This window comes from Pelobates fuscus, chromosome 13, assembly GCF_036172605.1.
Source record: "Pelobates fuscus isolate aPelFus1 chromosome 13, aPelFus1.pri, whole genome shotgun sequence".
NCBI lineage: Eukaryota > Metazoa > Chordata > Amphibia > Anura > Pelobatidae > Pelobates > Pelobates fuscus.
Genome location: NC_086329.1, coordinates 60,332,250 through 60,344,674, shown reverse-complemented (window position 1 = coordinate 60,344,674; position 12,425 = coordinate 60,332,250). Strand labels below are relative to the sequence as shown.

At 44.4% G+C, this 12,425-nt stretch overlaps 1 protein-coding gene across 1 annotated transcript in view; it reads left to right on the top strand.

Moving 5' to 3' along the window:
• Positions 1-12,425, top strand: part of LOC134583288 (matrix metalloproteinase-18-like) — a 278,369-nt gene that overhangs the window by 18,938 nt on the left and 247,006 nt on the right. The window contains exon 2 of the mRNA XM_063440166.1: positions 4,328-4,478. Within this exon, the coding sequence (XP_063296236.1) occupies positions 4,328-4,478 (151 nt within the window). The remainder of the gene's footprint in view (positions 1-4,327; positions 4,479-12,425) is intronic.

Sequence of the window (12,425 nt, the reverse complement as noted above, 5' to 3'; positions counted from 1 at the left end):
AAGAAGGTACAAGCAATGGAGGAGAGGGTGGTCTCCAGAGACCAGCAAATATGTAAGACCAAAAGCCAATTGGACACAGATAAGGTACAACTATTGACAAAGACTGGAATCTCGCCACTGCCGCCAAAACATTAGATCAGAGGGGTGCCCGAGACTGTGGGTGAAGGGGACATTCTCCCATTTGTGCTGAGGGTATTAGCCTCCATGGGCCTTAGGTAGAGCTCTGAACCGCCATGCATAACCTCTGTGTTCTGCGTGAGGAAATCTGCCACTGTCCCTGGGGCAGCACCAAGAGACGTAATAGCGGTCACAAGGGACATAACGGGAAAAACTGCCATCTTAAATTGTTCCAGAGAGCTGGGCACTGTAACCCTGGAGGGCCATCGGATCACTCTATACAGAGATCTTCCCTTCTCCGTCCTTGCAGAGAAGAGGAGGCTAGCCCCTATCACCAAGAGATTACGAGACAACTCCATAAAATACTGATGGGTGGCAGAGGGATCTTTGCTGGCCTTGAGTGGGGACACATCACATACACTCACCTCTCATGATGACACAGAGACATTCCTCCGCACGCTCAGAATGCCAGAGGGAGCACGACCGGCACCAACAGCGCAAACTGCAGAGTGACCGACAGATGTTGGATCAGGAGGGAGCAGACTGAAACACAGCAGGGGACCGAGTGCAACCTAAATCCACAGGATATCCACCACCCCAGTGTTTGGAATACCTACCAGAGCCTAAATCTGAATTATTTGACCTGTACAGACTTTCTCAGAGGTCTGCCCACACCACCACAGGGGCCAATGAGGACTCACTGGAGCTCTATGGATGATCTTCACTGTACATAATGGCAAACGCCATGTTGGTTTCCCCAAGACAACTCCATAAAATACTGATGGGTAGCAGAGGGATCTTTGCTGGTCTCGAGTGGGGACACATCACATACACTCACCTCTCATGATGACACAGAGACATTCCTCCGCACACTCAGAATGCCAGAGGGAGCACGACCGGCACCAACAGCGCAAACTGCAGAGTGACCGACAGATGTTGGATCAGGAGGGAGCAGACTGAAACACAGCAGGGGACCGAGTGCAACCTAAATCCACAGGATATCCACCACCCCAGCGTTTGGAATACCTACCAGAGCCTAAATCTGAATTATTTGACCTGTACAGACTTTCTCAGAGGTCTGCCCACACCACCACAGGGGCCAATGAGGACTCACTGGAGCTCTATGGATGATCTTCACTGTACATAATGGCAAACGCCATGTTGGTTTCCGCATATGTTTCACACCTTATGTTTTTGGGGGTTTTGCCACGACATGTCACTTGGCGCATGTACCCATACCCATATCCAATGTAATGTCCTGTAGGCTGTAATCCCAGAAAATGTAAAAGTTGTATAATTTTTTATTTTTTTTGTAAATCTTTCTTTTATTAAGGCATATATGAGGGATACAGAATGAAAAGAAGGAAATGCATAAGTAGTACATATCTTTGGTGGAAAACATTGAAAACACAGTTACGTACATTTCCAGGGTGGTAATGCCTTGTTTTTATATTTTATGAGTCGCTTAGTAGAGACGAGTTTTAAGCAAGCTAGATTAAGATGCAGTACAGCGAGTAAAGGCTTTTCATTAGAGAGTATTAACAAGTGGGGCATCTTTAAGTTAAGTGATTTAAGTTAAGGCTTTCAACAGTGTAGATTGTCGCTTATGTACCCACAAATCCTCATTGAAACAATACTGAGGCAATGCTTGTGATAGTACAATAAATGTTATGTCAAAAGGCTAATTTATTAAGCAAGCTAGTGCTGTGAGACATGTCCACTTGCCATTAGGGCAGAGCAGCAGACAACCAAAGGTGCTTTAAACATGTTGGTTAAGCCTATTATAGTCATTAGACAATATTAAGTAAACGTTTGTTGAAGCGTAGGTAGGCAGCTGGGCGATACACATGAATGCTGCCTAATTTTAACAATGCAGGCATGGGAAACTTAATGTCAGTTAGAGTAATGTGAACTTAAAAAAAAAACGAAAACAATATAGCCTGGTACCATTATCCATGCAGGGTGAACATAGTACATAAAGTCCACATTATAGGCAGAAAAAAAAACAAAAAAAAAACCTGTGAGTATACTACATTAAGTTCTCTGCGCTATAGCAAGCAAGTGCACCAGTGCTGCACGGTTAGGATATGAATGAGTCCAGCTATTTGCCATACTGGGACCTGTGAAACATCGCTGGGTTGGGGAAACTTGGCAGAGACGGTGTCGTGGACCTCGTGGATCAGTCCTAATGGGGTTCACAGCTCCTGCTTTGGTCGCTGGTCCCGGCCCGCTTCCTCAGCCGATCCCTTCGCGTGGTGTGACGGTGTGTGGAGCTGGCAGGATCCGCAGGGTGCCAGTGTGTTGCACGGATGTGAGGACCTCCGCCTGTTCCCAGGCCTCATGTGGGGTCTGCATCCCGGTGCCACAAACTCGGGTGTACTTGTAGGCCGAGTTTTTCCCTGTCGGGGCGCTACGGAGATCCCTGGTGGTTCTGCGCCGCCAGCGGCGATCGGACCTCCGGCGGTGTGGACGATGCCGTGGAGGTAATCTCCCTTTGACCCTCAGGCCGGGGTGATAGGCCGGTGGTCTTTGCTGAGACAGGAGGGTGAGCGTAGCCCTGAGTAGGCCCGCTGTTCCTCTGCTTCACTGGTTCTCCAGTCGGGTTCCCAGATAGTAGGAAGGGTCTCGTGAGGAGCTGCTCCCATTTATCCCAAAACCGCTGAAATGCCAGGTCTAAGCTTGTGGGTTGCAGGTTCGTGGGCGCTGGCCTCTTGAGTAAGGTTGCTTCCGCCATGTTGCCGGGTCTGGAGTGTTCAGAACCCAGGCTTAAGTGGGCAGCTGCAGGTCGATGGATCGAGAGTGTCGGCATAGTAAGGACCGGGATAACCCCCGCCGGTCCATAGGGGGGGAACGGGAGTTCAGACTTAGTTTTGCTGTGTCCGTGGACGGCGGGAGAGCGGCCGTCTCCCCCACCGCCGCCATGCTTGTAGGCCGCAACATCAGGGGACTCTGGCCCGCTGTCGAAATCCACGTTCGTGGTGTCTAACTGCAGGTCTCGGGCTCCCCAGTCGAGTGAGTACCAGCTTGAGTGCAATCGCGGCCTCCGCTTGTCGAAAATCGACTTTAAATCGGATCAGCTACGGGAGCAGCAGCGACATGCGTCTGCTCCCTTCTGCGGTCAGGCCCCGCCCCTAAAGTTGTATAATTTCTATACAAAGCTAATAAAATATAAACTGGAAAAAAAAATCAACATATCACCTCCGCAAGTTTTCCACGAAATTAAGTGAATCCCAATCCCCAACAGATGTAATTGATTCCACAGAAATGGATAATAGGCAACAAAGAGAAAAATTGCAGGAAATATGGCGGTGACTATAGTGTCCCTTTAATTATTGGTACCACACAATATATGTCCTCTTAAAGGGGCACTTTTGTTTTTGTCCATGCATCCTAGCCACACCTTCCCTGGCTGTGACTGACAAACCTATATGAGAAACATTTTCATTTTAATTTAGATGTTAATTTACTTTAGACGTTTTTATCTCCTGCTATTAAAATTGAACTGTACTCACAGGAGATTCCTGCAAGGTCTTGCAGGTTACAAACAGTGCACAAGATAAGAAATGTTGAATTAAACACACTGCAATAAAGGATGTGATCTCTGTTTAATTGAAGTGTTTAGGAAAGCAAGTCACATGCAGGGAGGTGTGACTAGAGCTGTATAAACAAAGTGATTTAACTCCTAAATGGCAGATAATTGAGCAATGAGATTGCAGGGGCATGATCTATACAGCAAAACTGCTTCCTTACATCAAAGTTGTTTTGGTGACTATGGTGTCCCTTTTATTTGCCTTCACCATATTGATAATTTATTCTCTGTTAGGGCAACTTATGCCTGACTGTGACACTGATTACTGATTTTTTTGTGTTTTCATTAGTCTGATGTTGGGTGTTGGTACTTTTTATGATTTAAACTATCCTACTTTCCTGTCCTGTTTTGCACTGCTTTTCGTTTCTTTCCTCAACTCAGCTATATGTTAAATTGATCCAGCATTGGACAGAGAATGAGAAAATGTTTTTGGGTGGTTTGGTACTTTATCTGAAAAGTTATTTTATACAATTTTATGACTTATTATGTGCTGTTACTATATAGAAAGAAATTAAATCAGGTGTGACTTTATTGTTAATGAAATTGCAAGTGCATGTTATTGAAAAATGCAACAATAATTAAAAATGGTAATTAAACCATCTGCTTTATATTTTTACCCAGGAATATCTAATAGAATTTGGATACCTCCCTGATGAGAATCTCACTGAATATGTAGTTCCAAACACCCAATTTATATCTGAGGACCAGCTTCCAGAAGAGTTCATCAGTGGCCTGGAATGGTTTCAGAGACAGAATGGACTTATAGTAACCGGTAAAAATAACATATGTTAATACTATATCTAGCACATATTATTTCTGCTATTTACTGATGAGTGCTAAATGTATGCTTTATAGTGCAAATATATTTCTACAGCGCTGGAAAATAAACTTTAAAGGAACATGCAAAGCACCATAACTGTAGTGGGCATGGTGCCTACCGTAGAGGGTAGACATGTGCAATTGGTTTCGGTCTGAATGCAAATTCGGACGAATTTCTGGCAATTCGAGCATTCGAGTGCTTCCAAATGTCCGAATAGCTGAATTGCCGAAGTGCCGAATTGTCGAAGTCCTAAAGTCACGAAATTACCGAATTTCCGAAGTGTCGAAGTGCCGAAGTACAGTATTGCTTAAGTACTAATATACTCACCCAGTGGAAGAAGAAGAATTTTACACTGTATACGATTTTAAATAAAAAGTATACAAACATAGCCAGGATTCAGCTGTAAGCATTTGCAACACTTACAACAATCAAGTAACACACATTCATATAAAATGTAAGTTACTTGGCCAGTCAATGTAATGACAGGAATGAATAGGTAGATAACTTCCTAATTCCCACGGTATTATGGAGCTATCTACTTAAAGGCTGAAAGACCTGAATTGGTCTTTCAGCAAAATTTACTAATACTAAAGATTACTTAGTATTAGTAAATTATGCCCCTACTCGCTATACCGCGAGTAGGGGCATGTATAGTAAACAGTGAGCAGCCTCACATGTCCCCCCCCTCCTAAGCCCCTACCCGCAATGTGCGAGTGGGGGCTTTTACACTAAGGGGGACATATTGCCCCCCCCGGATCCCACCCCTGAGTGGCGGGTGGTGGTCCTAAATACCAATAAGGGGGGGCCTAATGTCCTCCCCCTGGGCCCTCACCCCTGAGCGGCAGGTGGGGGCCCTAAATAGAAGTTAACCCCCCCAGTTGACTAGGGGTCCCCAAACCCCTAGTCACCCCCTTCCCCCCAAAAAATTATCCCCTACCTACCCCCCTCACCCTAAAATAATGAGGGGGGGACCTTTAACTACCTGTTAAAATAAATAAACTTGCCATTTGATGTTTTCTTTCTTCTAAAATCTTATTTTTTCAGTCCCAAAAAAGGCCAAATAAAAATCCATAATAACCGACGCACTTTGCCACTCAAAAGAGCACTTTGCCACTCATATCTGGTGTCACAATAGCGTGCCTTTTAAAAGAAAAAAGTTTTTCACTGTAAGCTAATAGCAGTCAGTGTCCTTAAAGCGGGTGTCAGGCCTTCAGCGTGTACTCTGCCAACCTCTGCAAGTGCTCTTTGCCACTCAAATCTGGTGTGGTTTTTCACTATAAGCTAATAGCAGTCAGTGTCCTTAAAGCGGGTGTCAGGCCTTCAGTGTGTACTCTGCCAACCTCTGCAAGTGCACTTTGCCACTCATATCTGGTGTCACAATAGCGTGCCTTTAAAAAGAATAAAGTTTTTCACTGTAAGCTAATAGCAGTCAGTGTCCTTAAAGCGGGTGTCAGGCCTTCAGCGTGTACTCTGCCAACCTCTGCAAGTGCACTTTGCCACTCATATCTGGTGTCACTATAGCGTGCCTTTAAAAAGAAAAAAAGTTTTTCACTGTAAGCTAATAGCAGTTAGTTGTCTGCAAGCGTCTGGGTGTCAGGCCTTCAGCGTGTACTCTGCCAACCTCTGCCAGTGTACTTTGCCACTCATATCTGGTGTCACAATAGCGTGCCTTTAAAAAGAAAAAAAGTTTTTCACTGTAAGCTAATAGCAGTCAGTGTCCTTAAAGCGGGTGTCAGGCCTTCAGCGTGTACTCTGCCAACCTCTGCAAGTGCACTTTGCCACTCATATCTGGTGTCACTATAGCGTGCCTTTAAAAAGAAAAAAGTTTTTCACTGTAAGCTAGTAGCAGTTAGTTGTCTGCAAGCGTCTGGGTGTCAGGCCTTCAGCGTGTACTCTGCCAACCTCTGCCAGTGTACTTTGCCACTCATATCTGGTGTCACAATAGCGTGCCTTTAAAAAGAAAAAAAGTTTTTTACTGTAAGCTAATAGCAGTCAGTGTCCTTAAAGCGGGTGTCAGGCCTTCAGCGTGTACTCTGCCAACCTCTGCCAGTGTACTTTGCCACTCATATCTGGTGTCACAGTGGGAATTAGGGAGGTATCTACCAAGCGACTGCAAGAGAAGTCCCAAAATTCAGAAATTCCGAAGTTGCCGAAGTTCCAAAGGGTCGAAGTGCCTGAATTTCGTAATGCCGAACCGAACCGAAAATTTTCCTCATGCACATGCCTAGTAGAGGGTGTGGTGCCAGGTGTGCCCTGGCTGTCTCCCAGACAAAATTGTCAAAGTGTTTTAGACATTTTAGCTCGGTCCTGCTGGGTCCTACCAGCACCTGCTGCTCTGCATCCCAATTATCCTTGCAGGAGAATGTAGTTAGTTCCTCTGAGCTAAGCAGGGCCATGTTCATTGGCTTAGCTCTCTGTCAGCCAATGTGCAAGGTTCTGTATCCAACCTGCTTAGGTAAAAAAAAGAAACATTCAACTTCTCCTGCAGGAGAAGGACAGATGCAATACAGGCAGTTGGGAGACAAAGGTAAATGGTCAAATTCGTATAAAACTGTTTCACACATTACTGTGGGACTGTGCCAGGACACTCCCGAGACCCAAATTCCTACATGGGGCTATAATGGCTATAGTTCCTAGAGTGTTTTAACTGTATGACAAACTAACAACATTTTAGGGCTTATAAGTCATAGAGATAAAGTGAAACAGGATAAGGGACTTGGCATCACTTTACTTTCTGTTAATAAATTATTCTTTTGCAATCTTTCCAACTGATGATGGCCTCTGTTGTAGTTATTTGTTTCATAATTCCAGGTAAAAAAAATCACATGTAAATATGTTTCACTAGATAGTACAATAGATAATAGCTAATTTCAAGAGTGACAAGATAAGGTGCCAGGGAGATTAGAAGACTCTTAAGCAGCATGCCAATGCAATGAATGTTATAATCAGGATGAGAACAAATATAGTTAGATTTGTTAGGGAGTGTGACAATCACTAGTACAAAACAAAGTTGTTTATCTGCAAAGTTGTTAAGTTGTTGAATTTAAAATGAGCATGCAAAAATCATGTGAGGCAGTACAAAAAAATCGGAAAAAAAATTAAACAAAAATAGATTGGTTGTCTGCAATTACATTTGTGACGTGCTAGCAACAATATTGACCACAATAAACTTATGTAATATTGTACGATCCTTTCAATGTGAGAAGTGAATAGCAGCTGTCATCAATTACAAGAAGGGAGCCAGCTTAGTGTTCACTATATAAAAAGTATCGAGTAGAAACTTAAAAACATTTACATTTAACTAATACAAATATGCCTAACCAGAGACTAGCTCCTAGTGTCGTCTTCCTCTCTCTCTCCTCTCTGTCTGCAAGTACTCTCGTCTGGCCCAGATGCAGATTGTGATGGAGCTCCTGTAAACCGACTGAGTACCTCCGCCCAATCTGCTTCCTAGCCATTAGACATGAGAGCAATTTAGAAACCTTTGTAAAGTGTCCTTCTGCTACCAGTGATGGTGACTACCATTACACAGATGATGCCAGCTTTTACCTCTTGGGAATTGCTAGCAAGAAAAAAGTCTGTAGTGAGACTCATGGAATGGAATGGAATGGGGCTTGGACACACAGAAAACCCTATGTTTTTTGTGAAAAGCGGTCACTTTGTCAAAACTGTGGGGACTTTGTGTGCAAAGATTAGTGATGTAGCGAACTGTTCGCTGGCGAATAATTCCTGGCGAACATAGCGTGTTCGCGTTCGCCACGGTGGGCGAACACATGTGAGGTTCGATCTGCCCCCTAATCGTCATCATTGACTAAACTTTGACCCTGTGCCTCACAGTCAGCAGACACATTCCAGCCAATCAGCAGCAGACCCTCCATTCCAGACCCTCCCACCTCCTGTACAGCATCCATTCCAGATTCATTCTGAAGCTGCATTCTTAGATAGAGGAGGGAAAGTGTAGCTGCTGCTCATTTGATAGGGAAATGTATAGCTAGGCTAGTGTATGCAGTGGCCACTTCAGTCCTGAAGGACTCATCTGATCTGTGCTGTAAGGACAGCAACCCAAAAAAACCTTTTTAGGACTAGAACATCAGTCTGCTTTTTTTTGTGTAATCTAATTGCAGTTGCCTGCCTGCCTGCTAGCTCCTGTGTCAGGCTCACAGTGGATACTGTGCCCTCTTGCCCAGTGCCACCACTCAAATCTGGTGTCACAATTGCATTTAAAAACAATTTTTTTTTTCACTGTAATAGATTGAATAGCAGTTAGTTGTCTGCAAGCGTCTGTGTGTCAGGCCTACAGCGTGTACTCTGCCAACCTCTGCCAGTGCACAGTGCCACTCATATCTGGTGTCACAATAGCGTGCATTTAAAAACAAAATAATTTTTCACTGATATAGATTGAATAGCAGTTAGTTGTCTGCAAGCGTCTGTGTGTCAGGCCAACAGCGTGTACTCTGCTAACCTCTGCCAGTGCACAGTGCCACTCATATCTGGTGTCACAATAGCATGCATTTAAAACCAAAATAATTTTTTCACTGTTATAGATTGAATAGCAGTTAGTTGTCTTCAAGCGGGTGTGTCAGGCCTACAGCGTGTACTCTGCCAACCTCTGCAAGTGCACTTTGCCACTCATATCTGGTGTCACAATAGCGTGCCTTTAAAAAGAAAAAACATTTTTCACTGTAAGCTAATAGCAGTCAGTGTCCTTACAGCGGGTGTCAGGCCTTCAGCGTGTACTCTGCCAACCCCTGCAAGTGCACTTTGCCACTCATATCTGGGGTCACAATAGTGTGCCTTTAAAAAGAAAAAATATTTTTCACTGTAGGCTAATAGCAGTTAGTTGTCTGCAAGCGTCTGGGTGTCAGGCCTTCAGCGTGTACTCTGCCAGTGTACTTTGCCACTCATATCTGGTGTCACTATAGCGTGCCTTTAAAAAGAAAAAAAGTTTTTCACTGTAAGCTAATAGCAGTTAGTTGTCTGCAAGCGTCTGGGTGTCAGGCCTTCAGCGTGTACTCTGCCAACCTCTGCAAGTGCACTTTGCCACTCATATCTGGTGTCACTATAGCGTGCCTTTAAAAAGAAAAAAGTTTTTCACTGTAAGATAATAGCAGTTAGTTGTCTGCAAGCGTCTGGGTGTCAGGCCTTCAGCGTGTACTCTGCCAACCCCTGCAAGTGCACTTTGCCACTCATATCTGGTGTGGTTTTTCACTATAAGCTAATAGCAGTCAGTGTCCTTAAAGCGGGTGTCAGGCCTTCATCGTGTACTCTGCCAACCTCTGCAAGTGCACTTTGCCACTCAAATCTGGTGTCACAATAGCATGCATTTTAAAAGAAAAAATGTTTTTCACTATAAGCTAACAGCAGTCAGTGTCCTTAAAGCGGGTGTCAGGCCTTCAGCGTGTACTCTGCCAACCTCTGCCAGTGTACTTTGCCACTCATATCTGGTGTCACAATAGCGTGCCTTTAAAAAGAAAAAAAGTTTTTTACTGTAAGCTAATAGCAGTCAGTGTCCTTAAAGCGGGTGTCAGGCCATCATCGTGTACTCTGCCAACCTCTGCAAGTGCACTTTGCCACTCATATCTGGTGTCACTATAGCGTGCCTTTAAAAAGAAAAAAAAAAGTTTTTCACTGTAAGCTAATAGCAGTTAGTTGTCTGCAAGCGTCTGGGTGTCAGGCCTTCAGCGTGTACTCTGCCAACCTCTGCCAGTGTACTTTGCCACTCATATCTGGTGTCACAATAGCATGCCTTTAAAAAGAAAAACGTTTTTCACTGTAAGCTAATAGCAGTCAGTGTCCTTAAAGCGGGTGTCAGGCCTTCAGCGTGTACTCTGCCAACCTCTGCAAGTGCACTTTGCCACTCATATCTGGTGTCACAATAGCGTGCCTTTAAAAAGAAAAAAAGATTTTCACTGTAAGCTAATAGCAGTTAGTTGTCTGCAAGCATCTGGGTGTCAGGCCTTCAGCTTGTACTCTGCCAACCTCTGCAAGTGCACTTTGCCACCCATATCTGGTGTCACTATAGCGTGCCTTTAAAAAGAAAAAAAAGTTTTGCACTGTAAGCTAATAGCAGTTAGTTGTCTACAAGCGTCTGGGTGTCAGGCCTTCAGCGTGTACTCTGCCAACCTCAGCAAGTGCACTTTGCCACTTTATATCTGGTGTCACTATAGCGTGCCTTTAAAAAGAGAGAAATTTTTTCACTGTAAGCTAATAGCAGTCAGTGTCCTTAAAGCGGGTGTCAGGCCTTCAGCGTGTACTCTGCCAACCTCTGCAAGTGCACTTTGCCACTCATATCTGGTGTCACTATAGCGTGCCTTTAAAAAGAAAAAACGTTTTTCACTGTAATCTAATAGCAGTTAGTTGTCTACAAGCGTCTGGGTATCAGGCCTTCAGCGTGTACTCTGCCAACCCCTGCAAGTGCACTTTGCCACTCATATCTGGTGTGGTTTTTCACTGTAAGCTAATAGCAGTCAGTGTCCTTAAAGCGGGTGTCAGGCCATCAGCGTGTACTCTGCCAACCTCTGCAAGTGCACTTTGCCACTCATATCTGGTGTCACTATAGCGTGCCTTTAAAAAGAAAAAAAGTTTTTCACTGTAAGCTAATAGCAGTCAGTGTCCTTAAAGCGGGTGTCAGGCCTTCAGCGTGTACTCTGCCAACCTCTGCCAGTGTACTTTGCCACTCATATCTCGTGTCACTATAGCGTGCCTTTAAAAAGAAAAAAGATTTTCACTGTAAGCTAATAGCAGTCAGTGTCCTTAAAGCGGGTGTCAGGCCTTCAGCATGTACTCTGCCAACCTCTGCAAGTGCACTTTGCCACTCATATCTGGTGTCACTATAGCGTGCCTTTTAAAAGAAAAAATGTGTTTCACTATAAGCTAATAGCAGTCAGTGTCCTTAAAGCGGGTGTCAGGCCTTCAGCGTATACTCTGCCATCCTCTGCAAGTGCACTTTGCCACTCATATCTGGTGTCACAATAGCGTGCCTTTAAAAAGAAAAAAAGTTTTTCACTGTAAGCTAATAGCAGTCAGTGTCCTTAAAGCGGGTGTCAGGCCTTCAGCATGTACTCTGCCAACCTCTGCAAGTGCACTTTGCCACTCATATGTGGTGTCACTATAGCGTGCCTTTTAAAAGAAAAAACGTGTTTCACTATAAGCTAATAGCAGTCAGTTGTCTCCAAGCGTCTGGGTGTCAGGCCTTCAGCGTGTACTCTGCCAACCTCTGCCAGTGTACTTTGCCACTCATATCTGGTGTCACAATAGCGTGCCTTTAAAAAGAAAAAAAGATTTTCACTGTAAGCTAATAGCAGTCAGTGTCCTTAAAGCAGGTGTCAGGCCTTCAGCGTGTACTCTACCAACCTCTGCAAGTGCACTTTGCCACTCATATCTCGTGTCACTATAGCGTGCCTTTAAAAAGGAAAAAAGTTTTTCACTGTAAGCTAATAGCAGTCAGTGTCCTTAAAGCGGGTGTCATGCCTTCAGCGTGTACTCTGCCAACCTCTGCAAGTGCACTTTGCCACTCATATCTCGTGTCACTATAGCGTGCCTTTAAAAAGAAAAAACGTTTTTCACTGTAAGCTAATAGCAGTCAGTGTCCTGAAAGCGGGTGTCAGGCCTTCAGTATGTTCTCTGCCAACCTCTGCAAGTGCACTTTGCCACTCATATCTGGTGTCACAATAGCATGCCTTTAAAGAGAAAAAAAGTTTTTCACTGTAAGCTAATAGCAGTCAGTGTCCTTAAAGCGGGTGTCAGGCCTTCAGCGTGTACTCTGCCAACCTCTGCCAGTGTACTTTGCCACTCATATCTGGTGTCCCTATAGCGTGCCTTTAAAAAGAAAAAAAGTTTTTCACTGTAAGCTAATAGCAGTCAGTGTCCTTAAAGCGAGTGTCAGACCTTCAGCGTGTA